The sequence below is a fragment of the Mustela putorius genome, unplaced genomic scaffold (assembly GCF_011764305.1).
Source record: "Mustela putorius furo isolate JIRA1106 unplaced genomic scaffold, ASM1176430v1.1 tig00000224_pilon_pilon_pilon, whole genome shotgun sequence".
Lineage (NCBI taxonomy): Eukaryota > Metazoa > Chordata > Mammalia > Carnivora > Mustelidae > Mustela > Mustela putorius.
Genome location: NW_025421321.1, coordinates 29,826,431 through 29,847,543, shown reverse-complemented (window position 1 = coordinate 29,847,543; position 21,113 = coordinate 29,826,431). Strand labels below are relative to the sequence as shown.

At 37.6% G+C, this 21,113-nt stretch overlaps 1 protein-coding gene across 3 annotated transcripts in view; it reads right to left on the bottom strand.

The window, feature by feature from the left end:
• REL (REL proto-oncogene, NF-kB subunit) overlaps positions 1-16,218 on the bottom strand; it is a 31,805-nt gene extending 15,587 nt beyond the window's left edge. Inside the window, exons 1-4 of one of the 3 annotated variants that reach the window (XM_004742012.3) lie at positions 15,953-16,218; positions 6,411-6,553; positions 5,777-5,925; positions 635-726 (exon numbers count right to left, since the gene is read on the bottom strand). In XM_004742012.3, coding sequence (XP_004742069.1) covers positions 635-726; positions 5,777-5,925; positions 6,411-6,553; positions 15,953-15,962 — 394 coding nt within the window. In that variant the 5' untranslated portion in view covers positions 15,963-16,218. Of the gene's footprint in view, positions 1-634; positions 727-5,776; positions 5,926-6,410; positions 6,554-6,689; positions 7,187-15,952 lie in introns of those variants that run through there. The other 2 variants (XM_004742013.3, XM_045077873.1) reach the window with 2 other exon arrangements.
• Between the last annotated feature and the right edge of the window lie 4,895 nt (positions 16,219-21,113).

Sequence of the window (21,113 nt, the reverse complement as noted above, 5' to 3'; positions counted from 1 at the left end):
GCCTATTGAAGTAGCTGCAGAAGATATTACAGTGGACACTACCCTAGTGTGGGTCCAGCATTAAGCCTGGTGTAATTATTCATCTCCTCAAACAACACAGAGTGCTCACAATTGCCAGGCGCTACACCAGATCACACTATCCTCGACAAAACCCACTAACCAGTAAATACCTAGCCTTATACACTAATATACTATGAAGGTATTTTGTATAGCTTCTACTATTTCTATATGTCTTCTTCCACACTGGGATTAATTTAAATTTCGCTGTTGAGTATGACCTGATTTAAATAACCACATGCAGAGAAGGTAATGTATACTGTCTGCTGGAGTGGCAAATGGAAGGCCACATTCAAAAAGAAATCAGAACATTTGTGAGATTTTCTTATAGAATACAATGTCCCTCTCCATGGATACCAGAAAGCCTTGTTTGTCAGAGAATTTTTTTTCCCCAACACTATGAAAGGTTTTTAATTTTCTTCATTCTTCAGATACAGGTATCTGTCAGCAAGCAGAAGAGTGATCACAAAACTTAAGAACAGCTTCTAAAGCACAAGTTCAAGACACAAACAGAATTAATTTGCACAAATAGGTCAATATGCAAATAACAGAAATAATTCTCTCAGACATTACTTACCATTGAAAGGATTGATTCCTGCCCTTATTCTTGAAGTAATAGCTTCTTTTACTTCTTTTTTCTTCACACAACGAATACCCAAATTTTGAAAACTAAAAGGAAAACAGAGCTTTCAAACTGTATTATAGTTAAACACAAGGGCATATAAATGAAGTTTTACCAAAAAATACTGCAAAAATCAAGGGTACATTCTATGCCTATATCAAATACACCAAAACAGATGAACATTAACAGGAACGTAAAATTGACCTCCCAAGCAAAAAAGTTGTAAAAGGAGGCCCACTAGTATGTTTTGCTGAGCCCATAAAAGTGTTGCCTGTATTAAAAAAAAGCACACACTCTACTATCATTTAACAATCCAGTAATTGCATATGAACATCTTGATTTCTGGCTTCTCTTGAACATTCTAAAGGTCTGGACACAGCAGAGTACAGGAGCACCTCGATGGAGCCGATCACCTGCGGCCCGTTTAATCAAGGCTCTTCAATTTACTACAGTGCCTGCTAGTCCTCTTACACCTGATCTATTCCACGGATGTTTGATTTTTGAGCCCTGACTCCACTACTAGTAGCAGTGGAATGTGTTTTATGCTATATTACATGAAGTTATAATAATCATTCATAAGAAAGCACTGAAATGTTTTCTTTTAAATTAGAAAGATGTTTAATATGAACGATAATATTTAGCAAAAGTTTCAAAATGTCATTTATGGAAAACTTCTCAAAAGCTACAAATATTACTAATTTGCATATCTTTAGCACAGATGATGGTAGGGGGAACTCCCCTACCACCACCAGTCATACTTGTTCCCACATGGAAAAACCATGACATCATTAAAGCTGGGTGGGTGTGAATAAGGAAGCAAAACTTGGTTATAATAACATTACTATTTGTTCAAACTTCACATGGCACTTAGGCAACGGGAGGCTGCCTGCCTCGTTTGCTCCTCTCCATGCTCACAGGGCCTTATGTTTATGCTCTGCACCTTCACCATACTTGTCATTTTGTTAGCTCCTAAAGTATCTTTGGCATTTCTTTCCTTTGCCTCCAATAATTAAAAAATAAATCTTGAATTCATAATCCTTTTTTGAAACCCTGAAACCCATAATCCTCTTCCTCAAAAGTATTCTACTTCTTTGAAAGATTCACACGTTGGTTCTCACTTTTTCTTTGATGAAAGATTTTAAAGAATTATTTATTTTACTATATTTATACACTACTTAATTTTGTTTCATCTGAAAAATTGTATTTGACTGCTATTCATAGAATATTAGAAATGAGAGATTTTTGAAATTCTGACACAAGGAAACCAAGGATCATGAAGATTATCTGAAACTATTATTCATTCATTCATGATTCAGTCATTCCACAAATTTTGGGATTCCTGCTCTGTACCAAAAACTCGAGAAAATAATGGGCATTACAATCCCTCTCCTCATGGAGCTTAGTCTAATGCAGAGGTTTGCAAACTGTGGCCCATGGACCATACTCGGCCCACCACCTGTTTTTCTAAATAAAGATTTTTTGGAACACAAACAAGCTGATCTGTTTACACATTGTCTATGTGTGCTTTCATGCTACAACAGAAATGAGCAGATGCAACAGCAACCATATGGTCTGCAAAGCCTAAAATATTTATTATCTGGCTCTTAACAGAGAAATTTTGCTGACCTCTTGCCTAGTGAAGCAGACAGATCAATATTAAATAATCACATGCAAAAAATGCTAAATTGAAACCATGACAAGTTTTATTAAAGGAGACATACACTATGTCATAGAAACCTATGACAGGAGAGAGTTGATCAGTTCAGGAAGGACAGAGAAGCTTACTGTACAAAGTGGTACTTAACATAAACAGAGATGAACTAGGAGGGGAAGAGGAGAGTAAAGACTTCAGGCAGAAGGAACAGAACAAGCAAAGGCCCCTACAGAAGAGTCTTGTGAGCACAGGAAACTAGAGGAAGGCCTCTGGGACTGGAGTATGGACTTCAAGGAGAGCACAGGATGAAGGTTACAAATACAAGCAGACCCTGTGAACCTTGTGGGCCAATAAGGAATACTGCCCTTATTCCAAGAGCCACATAAAGCCATTAAAATGTTTTAAATGGGAATATGACAGTCAGATTTGTATTTGAAAAGATCACTCCAAATAAATTAATTTTTAAGAAAGTCACCTTGGCTAAAGTGGAGGACAGAGCTGGGGGGAAGAGGTACAAAGAGAGTTGATGCAGGAAGACAGTCAGGGGTTTATTGTGGCAGCCTACATTTGGACTATGGGTAGTGTGATGATGGAGATCAATAAGAGCAGTGTACAGATTCAGGAACTATTTAGGAAGTACCTGTTAATGAATTCAATGTGTGTGCCTGGGTGAGGGGTGTGAGGATGATACTCGTGTCTGGGGGCTTTTACAGCAACCACTGAGATAAGGCACATTGGAAGACCCACTGAGAAGAAAGAAGTACTATCATGGAAAAGTCAGGGTTTGGGCCATATTCTAGTTGAGGTGCTTTTGATATATTTAAGAGAATATGTCAAAAAGACAATGAAAATACCATTCTCCACTGAAAGGAACAAGGGCTCCTTAGAAAAAACTGATTTCAGAGCTGGGGCAAGAAAAGTACAAGTAAGTCCTGAACACTTTGCTGTGTCAGAAAGTAAAGAAGTGCCCCAAGGAAGACAGAAGCGTATCAAAAGGACATAGGAAGCAGGCGGAAAGGGCCTGCATTGGTCAAATCTGGGTCAATCTGCACATCAAAATAATAATGCCAGTAATGGACTAGTTAGAGTACACTGAATATAAAAATCCATGGGTCTACAGTGGTATTGTTTTTTTAATGGGGAAAGGAAAAAAGGGAAAGTTTTTCTTTGTAACAGAATGCCAATTAATATTGCCAATGGAAAACACTAATATCCCATGTCTCCTGAAGGGTTATTTTGAAAACAACATAGCACCCCCTTTGTAGATTTCTCATCCAAAATGTTTCATGTTAACATGAAAATATTATTCATGTTACTCATATTAACATGAATATAAACAAGCAACCATTCAGACTAATTCAGACTAATCCACATTCAACAATCTTCAAAACAAGTAGCCTAGACTCTTCAAAAAAAAAAAAATGGTAATGTCAGGAAAGACCAAAAAGGCTGAGAAACTATTCTAAATCAAAGGAAACTTTAATAATCATGACAAGTAAATTAACACGACAAGTAAATACAGTGTGTGATCCTTAGCAGGATCCTGAACTGGGCAGAGAAGCAGGAGAGCCATAAAGGGCATTATTGGACATAACTAAGAATTTAACTGTCTGTAATTAAGATTGAATAGGAACAGCCAGAGAAGTAGGAAATAAAACAGGAGAGTCTGTTCTCAGAGAAATCAAGAAATGAGAATGTTCCAAGAAGGGAGTGGTCCACAATGTAAAATAGTGTTGGGAGGTCAAACTATATAAATAGGAAATATTTCTCACCATATGTGTATTACTAGATTTTTTTTGTTTTGTGTTGTTATTTTAAGAGGAATATTTTTAAAGTATATTTTCTAGATAGTTACTATTAATATATAAGGAAGTTACTAACATTTTCCTTATTGTAATTAGGTTCATTTTCCCAAAGGTAATGCATGTTCATTATAAAAGATGAATCACAGAATAAATACAAGTTAAAAGAAAAACATAGTCCATCAACAGATGAATGGATAAAGAAGATGTGGTATATATACACAATGGAATACTATGCAGCCATCAAAAGAAATGAAATCTTGCCATTTGCGACAACATGGATGGAACTAGAGCGTATCATGCTTAGAGAAATAAGTCAAGCAGAGAAAGACAACTATCATATGATCTCCCTGATATGAGGAAGTGGTGATGCAACATGGGGGCTTAAGGGGGTAGGAGAAGAATAAATGAAACAAGATGGGATTGGGAGGGAGACAAACCATAAGTGACTCTTAATCTCACAAAACAAACTGAGGGTTGCTGGGGGGAGGGGAGTTGGAAGAAGCGGGGTGGGGTTATAGACATTGGGGAGGGTATGTGCTTTGGTGGGTGCTGTGAAGTGTGTAAACCTGGAGATTCACAGACCTGTACCCCTGGGGATAAAAATATATGTTTATAAAAAATAAAAATTAAAAAAAAAAAAGAAAAACATAAAACTCCAGTCTTACCCACCAAGAAACAACTACTATTAATACCTTAGTGTATATGCTACCAAGTCTATGTACACATATGCTTTTTAAGATTTTTCTAAATCACATATACTGTTTTAAAACCTATTTATCTAACATAGTGTGGATATCTTTTTATACAAAGAGATATTTGCAATGTTATTTTTAAGGCTACATAGGAGTGCACTGCATGGATGTACCAGATTGTCTAACGGATCCCTCCTTGTTTATTATTTTGATTGCTTCTAACTTTTTGCCATTACAAAATAAGCTGCAATGAACATCACTACAGCTAAATGTCTGAACATGCTTAATTTTTTCCTGAGGATAAATTCCTAGAAGTAGAATTGCTGGTTCAAGAGACATTCATATTTTTCAGGCTTTTCCTATGTAGTTGTTAAAGTGCCTACCAGAAGGATTTTATTAATTTATACTATCACCAACATGATGAATGGGCCCATCTTCTGGCAGACTCACCAACACCAAGGTGTTACATCATTTTTCTTATCTTAGAACTACCATCATGTTACTTTTATACTTGTCCTTTTCTAAGTAATAACTCCAGGTTACCAGCTGGTTTCCCCATATCTGATAATTTTAACTATTAATGAAAGGACAGTAAAAATATATGCAAGAAAAATTTTCAGAGATTGTTCACACTAAGAAAGAAAACCACAACATAAAATAAGTTTAGGAAGGGGCGCCTGGGTGGCTCAGTGGGTTAAAATAAGTTTAGGTTTACCTTTAGTAGCAATAAGTAAGTATTCTTGCTACCCTGATGGACTGTGTCTACTAATAAAGAATAAAAGGGAGGTTGGAGGTTCTAATATAAGAGTTAAGAAAATTTAAATGTCTACTATAGTAAATAGAAGAATGAGAAATCACTTTATCCTGTTAACAGATGTACATGTCCAGGAAACAGAGAATCCTCTGTTTATCCTATTCCTAAAGATGTCTGTGGCTGTGTACTTACAACAAGGGTCTGCGTTCTTGTCCAAATTCTGCTTCATAGTAGCCATCTCTGCAGTCTTTTCCTACTAAATCATGAGGATGAGGTTTATATGGGTCGTTCTTTGTTACTAATGTAATTCTCACTTTTCCTTTTCCATAATAGTTCATAATCTGAAAAAAGGGGGAAATTAAATATATGATTCATAAATTGATCCCATTCAGAACTGACCTACTAAAAGAGAGTTCAATTTATATAATGTAGTTAGCACTAGATAAAGTCCAACTGACTGGCAAATACAGTTTGGATGGAACTATCCAGGGAATATCAGAAGGGAAGAATTTACCTCTCCATTCCTTGACATATTATTTTCTGCACTGATTTCAACTGGTTATATCATCTGATTCTGTTTGTTTTCTATTAAAACAAGTTATACCAAAATATTATCATGGAGCAAGAGAAAATAATTGGATGTTGGGTCACCAAATGCCATGCTCTTATATTCACAGTCATGTCATAAATATCCCTTGAAAATATATATTTAAGCCACAGTGGAAATGAGAGCACACTATGAAGAAACTGGTCCTTTCATGTGATTGCTATAGATAAAATATGGAGCAATTAAAAGTTAGATACATACAAGAGAAGGGTCTATTACCTGGATAGATGGGTATGTCCGGTTGTTGTCTGTGCTGTGCTCCCCTGGAATGCTGCCTGCTGATCTCCCTTCACATTTGTATCTAAAACGCATGCCCCTCTGCCTGGGCTGTTCAATGATCTCTATACATGGGTTATAGCCACCTGAAAATTTAAAAAAAGGAGGAGGGTAAGATTACAATAATAGTAATAATGGATTGGACCATTTTGTTTTTTTTCAAAATAGCATACTAAAAAATTTTCCCTCCCAATATTAAATGATAGGTTGAAATGTAATTACCCAAGATTGGATGGTAAAGGTGCCTCTTCTCCCATTCATACTGAGCTCCTATACAGTGTTAACACAAGATTACTCAAATCATATTCATCGGTTAGCACTTTATCATTTAATATCAAGAGCTAATGCCAACGTGAAGTTCTGAGTTCTCTACTTCAGAGATACTCACTTTACACGTAAGACCAAGTACAAGGATATCCCTCAAGATTCCCCCAGGAGGGTAAAGAAGATAGTCTTCAAAAGTACAATATCATACTCCAAAATAAGTTGAACTGCTTGATTTTACCTTAGACTCCTAACAGTGGACTGCTACTTGAAAATGAAAATGCATTTAAATCATTGCAGAAAGAATATCTAAGTTTTTTTTTAAATCTCCCCTAGAATCTTAAAGGATTGATACACAGAACATCTAACTAAGTTCCAGAAGTATTCATTTTAAACTCAACAAAATTTTCAATCAGTTCCATCTAAATCTCTTTACTGAAGACACAACAGAGGAAAGAAAATTACTCACTTTCTATAACAAATGTAATTCAAAATATGAACTTTAGAATGAACTGATCTATACAACATGGATGAATTCTATATGTTATATACCTGAAACTAATGTATGTGTCAACTATACTCCAATTTAAAAAAAGTTGAGCTGACTGAAAGAAGCGAGACCAAAAGAGCACATCCTGTAGGATTCCATTTATATAAAACTCTAAAATATGTAAACTAATCTATAATCAAAAAAAGCAGATCACAGACTGCCTAAGAAAAAGGGTGTAGAATGGATGGGGAAACTTGGGGGATGATGGATATGTTAATTATCTTGATTGTGATGATGATTTAAAGATTGTATTCATATGTCAAAAACTATCAAATTGCAACTTTAAGCATGTACAATGTATCATGCATTAATTATATGCCAGTAAAGTTGTCTAAAACATATGCATCTTTACCCTTCTTACTATCCATATTATAGAAATGAAAAGTTCAATGAAGACACTCAAGTATGCTTACAAGTAGGGTACTTGGCAATGTGTCTATTTCAGGGGTATAAAGATGTCTTCCACTTTAAAAAAACCCATTTTCCTTCCATCGGTTAAGTGATTTTTAAATTCCTACAATTAGATAATCCATTTCTCTGATTAAAGACATACCCTCTGTTAGAATGCAAATAAATATTTAGAAAGGGTAATACAATGGGTCTTACTGGTACAGTGTTAGGAAGGAGCCTTTTGGGTCCTACTTTGCCATATCTTAACAGCAAGGATCCTGGCAATGTATCTTCTAAGTCTCTTAATCTATAAAATGGGAACAATAGTAATAGCGCCTACCTTATAGGGGTTTTGTGAGGATTCAAGGTAGTATGTGTTCAGTTCTTAGCAAGCATCATGCCTATGACAAATACTCAATAAATGTTGTCTACTATTGTTTCATATCATTTCTTGAAAACAATGATTTATAGTAATATCATGATGGTGTAACAACCGGTACTTTCAAGAATTTTATAGAACAATGAGGCAAAACCACCAATTATTAGACTACAGAAGAGTCCAAAAAAACAAAATTTTGTTTATGCTAACAAGATTGTGCATAAAATGATAGAGCAAAAGAGTCAGGCATGCCTATGTCAAAAACAAAGGAAAAAGAGTTAATGAAGCAAAAAGGTAGGGAGAGTAGAGGGGAAGGCCTTCTAGTAAAAGGGAACAATGTGTCCAAAGCTGGGGCAGCACAAAAGAAGAGTTTTTAAATGACCAATGAAGCCACAGTGGAAGTGGATTACACTTCTACCTTTAGAACCAAACGCTGAAGGACATTTGTAATCTGTACAAATGGGTTCAAAGTACAGAGGACATTAGGGATTTGGATTTTAGTTCATGAGTGACAACGAATCAATGAATGGCTTCCTGCAGGGGAATCATATGATCGAGCTGACATTTTATTTTTTTAAAGATTTTATTTATTTGTTTGACAGAGAGATAGTGAGAGAGAGAACACAAGCAGGGAGAGTGGCAGAGGGAGAAGCAGGCTCCCAGCTGAGTAGGGAGCCCATGTGGGTCTTGATCCCAGGGCCCTGGGATCATGACCTGAGACAAAGGCAGTTGCCTAACCAACTTAGCAACGCAGGCGCCTCTGGACTGACATTTCAGAGTGAGGATTCTGATGGCAGTGGACAGGTTGAAAAGAAAGGAGACAGTATGATGATCAGTTTAGAGGCTGTGACAGTACTGTGGGCAACGGTGAGGGCAGATTTGACATCTAGCAGTGATAACAGGAGTGAAGGATTATTTCAATAAAATTGACAGTTCCTAGCAACTGACTGAACATTAGGGTTAAGAGCAAGTAAAGAATCATTGAGGCTCCACAGTTTCTACTTTGGGTTACTGAGTAAAGATACTATTAGAGCCAGGTAAAACTGACTTTAATCTAATCACATTCATAACACTTATTTTATTGAAAAATGTAAGGCATGCAGATGGGTATTTCAATGTCACATACTTATATATCCTTGTATATTATGAATAACTCAAATTCACATTTCACTTCAAATATTTTACATCCTCATATGTCATTGCAGGAGAATTTGAAAGAAAGTACATTTTCCTCTCAATAGCTCAAAATACTCAACAGAATTTTTTTAAGTGATATCTTAAATAATGTATGTGGTTTAACTAAAGGTCAAATAAATCCCTGCCCACTACTTATTTAAAGGTGTCTTGGTGGGAAGTTGATACAGAATTACATCATTAATGGTAAGTAGCTAACTTTTGGGGGAAGGGTGAATAAAAGTGCTAGGCTCATAGTGATTTTTCAAATATTTCATTGGTTACACAATGCTTCTTTAAACTAGAAAATGTTTGTGAAAAAAGTCTCTAGACAAGAGAAAAGCAGTTGTTGAAAGAGAAAATAACATGATTTTTATAGGTTTAAAGTTATAATAATGGCAAATATCAGTGATCATATAAAATCAAGTACTTTAAAAAAAAACTTTGAAATCTAGTCTTCCTATTGTACAAGCTCATTATTTATAAAAAGTCTCATGATCAACCAGGTAATATTTTATTGTAATATTTCACATTTCCCCAGCTGGAAATAATCTCCCCCTCCTCTAAATTATCACAGTATTTTGTTTATGGCAATTATTCCAAATAACTATAAATTAAGGAAGACTCACTGTTTTATTTCTTCTTGAAAAAAAAACTACTTGTTCTACTTCTTTTCAAGCTACTTGAAGGCAGGAATTGTGACGTACTCATCAGTGCCTTGCACATAGATATTCAGTAAATATCTGGGGAGTGAATAACTGAAAATCTAAAAATCTTTTTGTTTGTGTAAGTTATACAAACAGCAAAGGATAGTAATCGTGATTAATCATATTTTCCCTATTAGGTTCCACTACTATGGAAAAAAATAGTGCTTTGTAGGTATTAGAACTGCTACACTTTTTACTCTTTATACCTATTCATAGTCTAATTTATCTGTATTTTATTGTAAAATACTTCCCAGCTATTAATCGTTTATATCATGCATCAGTATAATGTACCAGTCACTTCCTCCCTCAGCACTGTTTTAAAGGGCCTTTCTTCCTAAAGATAGAATGTTGAACTGTAGTCTTGTATGGAGTAGAAGGTAAAATGTAAATCAGAGAACTGTAGGGAAAATAAGTACTCCTAACTAAGATTATCTTGAATCACTATATGTCTGAAAAGTACTGAAATTTCTCCAAAGTGGTTCTAAGCAAGCTGATTACTGAACTTTTTTTAAACCAATACTGCAAAGTTGGGATTGACCCCCTACCTTTTAAACAATACTGTAAAATGCTAATACTGACCCAAATAATATTTCAAATACAGCCAAAATGTTTGCAAGATATACCTATGTTTTTATTTTCACTTAAGCAAAAAAGAGTGCTATTTCAGTTTTTAAGATTAAAAAGTTGTATTGAAATACAAGTTAAAAATGGAGCCTCAATTGTCAGAAATAAACACATTAATTAAAACCTTATGGCTTCCCCTGGGGATAAAAATACATGTTTATAAAAAATTAAAAATTAAAAACAAAAACAAAAACAAAAAAACACCTTATGGCTAGCACCGGGAACCAGCATTAATTGTTCAGGAAAAAATTAATTACAGTAATTATAATACTGTTTTAAAGTACTTTACATATATTCTCATTTGATCCTCTCAACTTTAATCTTCATAAAAAACAGAACAGGAATTATTCTCCCATTTTATAGGTGATAAATTTAAATTATTATTATAAAAAAGAAATTATGAATGACATTAGCAAATATGATAGCTGGAATCCCAATGGATAAAATTAAAAAAAAAAAAAAAGAAAAGCATAAAAACAGCCGGGGGTAAAGTCAGAATAACATTATAGCAAATAACCTAAAATAAATACAACTTAGTTTAAGAAAATAATGCATCTTGCCACAGGCAAGTGAGTATTTAGATCCAATGAAATTCCTGGAAGAGTTCATAGTGGGGTGTATGCCAGAATCATTTTGGAAGCTTTTTCAAAAAACACACATACCTTGATCCCACCTGTGATCTGCTGAATAGAAACAGAAATCTATAAAGCCCTAACATATTTCTGAAAAAGCCTTCCAAGCAATTCTAACACACTCCTGATTAAGAACCATTGCCCTAAAACATAAAGAAGCTTAAAGAATCACATATCCAGAGAAGCAATCCAAAAATTCACGTACAAGTATGGGCTGGATGACAGACAAACCAGGCAGAGGAAATGTGACAACTTTTTTTTTTTTCTTTTTTTTAATTCTGACGGCTTTAACTCCTCTTTCTCTCCCACTCTAAAAAGCTTAGCCAAATATAAGCAAGGGAAAAAAGCATTATGATAGGGATCACCTTTAATCACACTGATCTATTTAAAAGGTAAATTGTTTACAAAATTAATATTGTGATTATCATCAGTAACATTTCTTACAATACGGCAAGCAAATGATCACACACTAATGTGTCAACACCACAGCTGAGAATAACTGCAGACTGCATCTCCCTCGCAAAAGTACTGGATAATAGAGTACCTGAAAGCCGAAGGAGCAGATGGAGCTAACAATATACACTTTTCTAAGTATCACTTTCACTCACTCTGGAGAAAAAGAAAATGAGATCTATTCATCATTCCTCAAACCTGGGAACCCAACTGAATCATGGCGGTAAGCTTCCTTACCTTAAGACACACTTTTTCCATTTCTTCCTAATTATGATCAAAATTTAAAGTAACCATTTCTCACATACATAAAATGGCATTCAATTAACAAAAGGGCAATGAAAACTTAAGCCTATTCCCACATGCTAGAAAAAGACTAACACAAAAGGTACAAAAGAAGTCAAATGAAGGAGAAGTTATAACAAGCAATTATCAAGACATTTTTGATTCACTTTCTTTTCAGAATGTTTACTATCATTGAAGTGGACAAAGGAAAAAAGGTATGCTGCCTCCAAACATCACTGTCAAATTCTTCTCCACTAGTTTAAAAATACAGAAAACCATTTCAAACTGTTTAAAAGTAAATGGACATTCTTATATATTCTTTTTTTTCATTCTCATATATTCTTGAAAGACTTTCTATCTAGCATCTGTTCTAGTCTATTACAATTTTTCAAGGTTTCACAGAATTCTAGAATGTCAGGATACTCAAACAATAGTGAGTGCCAATTACTTCTAGTAGCTCTTGTTTCCTAGATGTCTAAGTCTCCAAACAGCTCCACTACATAAGAAAACTAACATTTATGGGCATGAATTGTCTCTGTTGTTCCTCAAAACAAGATGCTGTAGTAGTTATTCTCATTTTTATATCACAGAGTGGTAGAACTGGAATAAACCAGGTTCATTATGGGCTAAAGTCCAGATTTATTCCAGTATCGGAGGCTGCCTCTCAAAGAAGTCTTAAGCATCCACGTAAGGGAATTTTCAGAGGAGTATTTGGCTGATGTATGCACCAGAAGGTAAATAAAAGATGCAAGAGTTGCACAATAGAGATTCCACTGCGGTGGGGAGGGAGAGAATCTTGAAAAAAAAATGTTAACTTCCAGAATGAAAAAGTAGAGAAATATTTAATATCTGTTCCAGATTACTCAGGTATTTAATCAACTTAAAAGTAAAAGGCAGTACCAACTCATCTGTCTTGATTAAGACTTCCAGATTCAAAAATAAAAATTATGAGATGCCTACCTAAAAATGAATTAAACAAAGAAATTTTTTTAGTGTAAGTATGTCCCATGCAAGTATCCGGGTCACGTGCCTACAAACCCAATCACATGCAGAGAATACAGATGAGAGAACGACAGAACAAAAGGAAATTCTGAGCCTCTTACATTGTATTTGGGAAAGATACTACACAGAACCCAGACATTCCTGATATCATTTCATCACAATTCCTCCCTAGCCATTTCACTCATTCAACTTTATGTATCATCTTAATGCTTTTATATAGCTGTTGTCTCTACATTTCATGTGGGGCATTTCAGATACAGCATTTGTGTTTATAGTGTGTAGGCTTCTACCTAAAAAAAGTATTTTGCTTTAGTTGTCAATTCCAGCTTCCAGCTCTGTCATTAATGATTAAGTTGCATCATACCTACACTGATATTTTTCCCCTTACTCAAGAGAAATACTTATAGTTCTCTTGAAATTTACACCAGAGTTGGAAGTAGTGTGGTTTACAAAAAGTTTCTTCATGTACTTCCTATTATATGACAGAACATAACTATACTAAAGAAAACTGTGAATAAAAATCAATTATCAAATTTTAAAACATTTTACCATACTTACTAGTAAACAGAGCTACTTACATGTGCATAAGCATATTTTGCACTTTCTACAGGAACAATGAGAAGCTTTAAATTCAGGCAAAATAGCTAACTTTGGTTACATTAAATGAAACAGAATCATATGTATAGCGTAATGACTGCCTATGCATGCCCTACATGGGACAGGGAACATTTTTCTTAACAATACCTGTTCTAATCAATTGTGTTAAAAGACAGTTAAAAAAAAAAGGCAATAACGACAGCTTAATAGAACCCAATCTGTGAAATCCTAAATAATTTATTTGGCAATTTACCTGAACAAAATTTAGAATCATATAAAATCATTTATACACACACACATATATATATAATTTTTATATATCTATAAATTAAATTCCCTGTTACTCATGGTACTTAAGTCATTTTGCTAATGAGATTATGATCTGTTACTTTTACGTTTGTTATTTTACAGGTAACAAATCCGGCTACACATCCCTATTTACATATGACATCCGGTGAGAAAAGAAGAAATGGTCTTAAGTGCCTGGTAATCAATAAAAATACTTTTTGAGGTTTTAATACTACTTTACTACAAATAATCTAAACTAGACAGTGATAACTAACTAAGCAAAATTTTTTTCCTATTACTCTTTTGGTTCAATTACTGTTTCAAAACAATTAGAATTTATAATTTACTGAATCTTCTTCTCTAAGGCCTTTACAAGTGACTAAGAAAAATACTCTCAGATTCCTTTTTAAAAATTTCTTTAGCAGTTTTCAAACAACTAAATTACAATTTAAATAACTTGTCATATTTTAAATAGTTCCATTTTAATGTAACTTCAGAAAAGGCAAAAAAAAAAAGATAATTACCCTACAACTTTTCATTCCTTTAATTTTTTTTCCCCTTCAATTTAGAGAATCAGTCCTCACAACAGCACAAACTATAGTGCCATTAAACAAATTTAAATCGTATCACATTTTTGAATGATTTAGGTCTTACGTTATCCTCTGTGTAAATGGTTCTTTTCTCTTTAAAAGAATTAGAAGTATTACACTCATGCCACAAATTAATGAAGTTTGGTTAAATTGGCAGCAGTCTGACCTTTTTTATAACGCGTCTGACCTTTTTTTATAACGCTTACCATTCTTGACTACTTTCATACAAAATCTCTGTCAACCAATAAATTAGCCAAATATTTCAGATCATCTTTGGACTTTCAATCTAAATGTGCTTTTAAATTATAAATTTAAAAAATTATCTGAAAGTTTGGGGTCACTGAAGTGGGTAAAGAGAAAGTTGAAATATTTTAAACTACACTTGTATTCGCACATAAAAAACCACAGACAAACTGAAATCAAATGTCATGTGAACCACCCCAATTTCCTTTTCGGCCTACAGCAGTAGCTCTGGCATTGTTCTGCTCAACCCCTTAAAAAAAAAATCCTTTAATGCTTTCTACTTCCTCTTCTCAGCTAGACATCAGCCTCTGAGGGTCACTGAACCAGGGTCTTGGGAGGACGCGGGTCAACCAGAAACAAGTCCCCCCGCAAAACTTCAGCCTCCTAGTATAGCGCTAATTTACCCTACCAGGCCTCCCTGCCTCTGCTCCGTCTGCCGGGAAAGGGCCCCGTGAACCTTGCCAGAATCCTGTAACGGTCCAACTCAAACACAGTCTACTTGATTTACTTCCCTTTAGGTTACAGGCAGATGTAAACCACGGCTATATATATGAGACTCCCTCCCTTGCCCTCTAACCTGTTCCTTGGTAAACTCGTCGCCCCCCGCCCCCCGCAGCAAGAGATTTACGCATCTATTAACTGAAAATGAATCGTTACATTAGTGATGTAAAGTTTTCATTTCCACTCCTATTTTAAATTAAGCGCGGATACTCCTTCCCCCTTTCTTCCAACAAAGAAAAAAAAAAAAAAGACTTCTCCGTAAGCTAGAAAGTACCCGCTTTATAGTAGAAATCATCCACTTTGTTGAAGCAACATTTCCACTTAAGACCTGTTAAGATAGCACTGGTGACTTTTAAAGCCGCACCTCATTTTGTACAACTGTCAGCACATCAGCGGTCACCTCCTGGCGTTTGATGAAATTAAACTAAAAAAAAAGGAGCGCACTCCTGAGGTCTGAAGGTTCTTCATTCCTGTTCTAAAACATAAAACCACCATTTCAATATAAATCAATTTTTAAATATGAGAACTCTCCGTCCTCGTTTACATTCGTGTTACTTCCCTAATCCTAAAAATCTAGTCGCTGGGAATTTCTAAGGTTCCGGCTCTTATAATGGCATCAAATTACAGAGCATGACTTTGATTTCGCACGCAAAACCCCGAACCAGGTAACTTTAGGCTGACAATCTGCCAGATGAGACGATTTTAAAAAGACAACGCGCACAACCGAAACCGAGACCCCGACACTCTGAGCTGCAAAGACCCCCGGACAAGGTCCTGCCCGCGGTCGAGTCCCGCGTCTGAGACACTCACCCGAGGCCATGGCTCCGCTCACCGCGCCGCCCCTCCAAGTGTCCTGACCCGAGGCCGCCACAGTCAGCCCGCGTCGGTCCGGCGGCGGAGGGACTCTGCCGGCGGGACCCCCAGTCCCCCTGACCACCCCCGGGGCCTCCTCCTCCTTCCCGCCCTCTTCGGGGTTTGCGGCTCACACCTTCCCACCCCCTTAATGCTAGCGTTCCGGATCACCCGGCTTCGCCCGTCGGAGGTGCGGGAGCCAGGGGCAGGGGGCGGAGCGCCGCGAGGACCGAGCGCCTGCGGGGCCTAGAGGCAGGCCGCCTGGCGGGAGGGGGATTTCCCGCGGCTGACGTAGGCTCCTCACCACCGCCTCCCCGCGGGCTGCGCTCCGCCCCGTCCACGCCCTACGCCCCGCCCCCCGCCCTGGCCGTCCGCGGCTGGGAGACTGGGTCGCGGCTGCGAGAGGCGGGATCTTCGGGAGCGCAGGGAACGCTGGGAGCCGGGCGGTGACAGTCCCGAGCGTGCGAAAGCCGCCGACTCCGGAGAAATCCCCCTCCTCCAGGTTGTTCTTAGGCGCGTGGTTTAAAGTTCAGGAGCGGGTGGGAGGGCGCGGTGACGTCTAGGGGGCCGGCCGCCCGGGAGCACTTGGGGGCGGGCCGGGCAGCGAAGTGGGGCTCGCTCTCCCGGCCCCGGGGGGACGGCGGCCCGGGGTTTTCGATGGGTGGTTCCCCCTCTTCCCAATTTCGTATATGCAAATCGTCGCCCCCGCGCCGGCGGGCGGCGCAGCGAAGAGGTCCCGGTGCGCCCTTGGAGGGGAAGTGCGGAAGCCGCCGGCGCCTGTGTTCGTTTGTAATTCACGTATTTGCATGTGGGGACCCCCGCAGTCTGATTTTCCCCCGTTCTGTCTGAACTGCGACGGCTCTGTCAGCCTTACGTACTTTACCTCCTAAAACTTTTCAAACTCTTTTAAGATCGGCACTTCAGGTTCCTTACCTCATAACGCCGTGTGGTCGGGATCAGTGAAGGAAACGCTGTAAGGAAACAGCTGAGGATTTGACAGATACCCACGAGGAAAGGGGGGAGTGGACCGAAAGTTTAGTGTGTTGAGGGCATCTAGTATAACTTTGCTGCTTTCACGGGCTAAGGATCTCCTGTGTGTCCGTTTATTTATCTCATTTATAACATATCATTCTAATTTATAGATGATGTAATAGGGGTTCAGAGAAGTTAAGTAGTACTTCAGAGGAAAAACAAAATAAAAGGTAATACTTCAGAGAAGTTAAGTTCTGGTAACGAGAAGAGCACAGTTGAAATCCAGGGTTGTCTAAAGGCATGCTCTTTCCACGCTATCTTACTGCCTAAAACAAGGGCAGAGAGGGAATGCGGATTATCAACCAGCTGTACAAGTGCGGAAACTGGAGGGTCCAGTTCTAGGGAAATAATTAAAAATAAAATCTCGTAGGGGCGCCTGGGTGGCTCAGTGGGTTAAAGCCTCTGCCTTCGGCTCAGGTCATGATCCCAGGCTCCTGGAATCGAGCCCCGCAGCGGGCTCTCTGCTCAGCAGGGAGCCTGCTTTCTCCTCTCTCTCTGCCTGCCTCTCTGCCTACTTGTGATCGCTGTCTGCCAAATAAATGAATGAAATCTTTTTTTTTAAAAAAATCTCGTAATAGAAAAACCCTCCATAAAAAGTAGAAAACAATGAAACGATTTTATTATTGAATAAGCATTAAAGCATGCTGTGACGCACTGAAAAGATTATAAAGACAAAAAACAAAAACAAAACAAAACTCATTTATGTAGCCAGGTAGATAGAATCCATGACAGACCTGTTGTCTTTACCCAAAGGAAAAAATGATACGAAGTTATATCTGGAAGCCAAAAGCTGAGGTTTAAACACCCACAAAGACAGGGAGGTGGAGGTGGAGGTGGAGTACTGTCCTCCCTAATACTTGGATTTCAAAGAGGTAACTTCAAGGCTCCCAAGAAAGACCTTAGCTGGATTCAGAACTGGCAAGAGGTTTACTTAGATTTTTTCAAAGGTGTACATACATCTCAAAGAGAGAAATCATTTACAATTTTGCTTTTTTCTAAAGGAATTGCTGATTGAAAAGAAAGGAGGAGAAGTTTCTTGTCCTTTGGGGGACTAGAGCAGTTTTTAAAAAAAGATTTTATTTATTTGAGAGAGAGAGACTCACACAGTGAGAGAGTGAATACAAGCAGGGGGAGTGGGAGGTGCAGGAGCAGGCTTCCCTCTGAGCAGGGGGCGTTCTGGAGACTTGATCTCAGGACTTTGGGATCATGACCTGAGCCCAGGGCAGACACTTTATGACTGAACCACCTAGGAGCCCAGGAACCAGGGAAACTTTTTCATTAAATTTTTTAGACTTGTATTTACCCTTACAACCCCAATGTCAGAGCTGTATGGGAGAACTGAGCAGAGATGTTTAAGAATCCATTATGAAGATGACTGACAAATAGGAATGGAGAATATTTTGCATGTATTTGTTTATATTCCACCTCCAGAAACTGATTGGTTTTATGTACCTCTTAATAGAGGATAATAATGTTTGTTTACTGAAGAGTTCTGGGCCAAACAAGAGTCTATCCCAACTGCAGACTTCAGACCAGTTCTAAAACCACTCCAATCTAAAAAATCATAAGTTGCAACTAAAGAGATTTATTAAAACTACAGAATTAAGTTTTATCATTTATTTTTCAAAGACTCTGACTTATTTAAATCTCGCTAATAGGACAGCATGTTTATATTTACTTCCAGGGCTATTTGTATTTGTCACATGACTAAGCTATGGGTTTTATTATCTCCCCTTCTTATTTATTTTTTTTAAGATTGAATTTATTTATTTGAGGGAGAAAAGGAGAGAGTGAGTGAAAGAGCAAAGCAAGGGGAATGGCAGAAGAAAAGGGAGAAGCAGGCTCCCCTTTGAGCAGGAATCATGACCTGAGCCAAAGGCAGACACTTAAGCCTAACTGCTTAAGGTGCTGAGCCACCCAATTGCCCCTATCTCACCTCTTTAAAGGTTTTTTTTTCTTTTTTAACCTTTCACTATTTATTTTTTAAATATTTTAAAATTTATTTTTATTTTTAAGATTTTACTTTTTTTTTTTTAAGATTTTATGTATTTATTTGACAGACAAATCACAAGTAGGCAGAGAAGCAGTCAGAGAGAAAGAGGGGGAAGGATCTCCCCGCGGAGCAGAGAGCCCAATGTAGGGCTCATCCTAGGACCCTGGGATCATGACCTGAGCGGAAGGCAGAGGCTTTAACCCACTGAGCCACCCAGGCACTCCAAGATTGTGTTTACTTATTGAGAGAGAGTGTGTACCTGCATGCATGAGAGCTGGGGGTAGGGGGGGCACACAGAGGAAGAAGGAGAGAGAGAACCCCAAGCACACTCAGTGCTAAGCCTGGAGCCTGACACAGGGCTTGATCCCATATGTATATATTTTATATATATACACACACACAGCACACACACATTTTTTTAAAAAATATTTATTTATTTTAGAGAGAAAGCACAAGCTGGGGTCAGGGCAGAGAGAGAAGCAGATTCCTTGCTGAACACTGAACCTGACTTGTAGCTCCGTCTCACCATCCTGAGATTATGACCTGAGCCAAAACCGAGTCAGACACTTAACTGACTGAGTCAACCAGGCACCCCCACCCCCCCACCTTTCACTATTTTCTAAAGTAGCTGAATCCCCTCTTGAAAGATTCAGTCCACATACGAAAAATGAAAACATTTTAGTTGTATAGGAAATGCTTAATTTTTTGGATGGACTAAAAACAACAAAGGAAAGTAGTGATTTTTTATTTGGGGGGAACTTATGCTGGGGAAAAAGTTTATTACCATCAAGATGATAAGCAGCTACTTGTTAGGGCTTGTAGAAAAGAAGAGCACATGTTGTTTTTCCACAAGGGCCCTCAGTTATTGTTAGTGTTCAGGTCAACAAATATCTACTCTGTGCCAAGAACTCTTCTCTTCAGAACCCCATACTCAACCTACTCAACATCTTTTCTTCCAAGTTTACTCTTACCCCATATTTCTTGTACCAACCAGATACAGATCAGGAAGCTGGGGGCTATCTTCAACTTTCAGCATCTCCCAGCTACCCCCACAGCATCCAGTCACCAAGTCTAGATTTTACCAATAAAATATGAATCCATTTCTTCTCCACTTTATTGCCATTGTCCATGTTTACATCTTCATCATATCTCACCTAAACTCCTGGAATGGTCTCCTAACTATTATGCCCACCTATACTTTTGTCCCTCTTGAAAGCCATTAAAACCCATTCAGATCCATTACTGCTTGAATCTTTTGTATGAATGCACATCAGATCTCTTTCTTCAGCCCCATCTTCTGCATTCCATGTCCTATGCTTTCACACCTTTCATAGCTTCTCATATTCCTATTCCATAAGCCATGCTGTTTCTTATCCATCTGTCTAGAAGTTCCTCTCCAGGGACATGCCATGTTCATGGATTGAAAAACTTAATATTGTTTAAATGTCAAGTCTCCCCAAATTAATCTGTAGGTTTAATGAATCCCAGCTGAAACCCCAGCATTGCTGGAAATGACAAGGTGATTCTCAAATGTATGTAGAATTGCCAAGGCCCTGGAATAGCCAAGCCAGTAGTGAAGAATAAAGCTGAAGAATGTGCAGTACCAGATATCAAAATTTATTACAAAACTACAGGAATTAAGACAGTGTGATATTGGCACAAGTTTAGACAAATAGAATAAAGGGCTGGATTAGAAAATCCAGAAACAGACCCATACATATACAGTCTCTTGTTTATTACATTCTGCACTGCAGGTGGTGGGGGGAAAGGAGGCCTTTTTATTAACTAGTGCTGGCACAAATCTGTCATCTGGAAAATAACAAAAGCTAACCCCAATATACACATACCCAAAATATTATTTAAAATGGATCATAGACCTAAATGTGAACAGAAAAATAATAAAACTTCTGGGGGAAAACATAGGAGAATACCTTTGTGACCTTGAGAAGGGCAAAGACTTCTTGAACATTATACAGAAAGCAATAGCTACCAAAGAAAAGATAGATAGGTTGGACTTAATTAAAATTAACTAACAGGTGCCGCTAAGAGAATAAAAAGGCAATCCACATGCTGGGAGAAGATATTTGGCAGCAC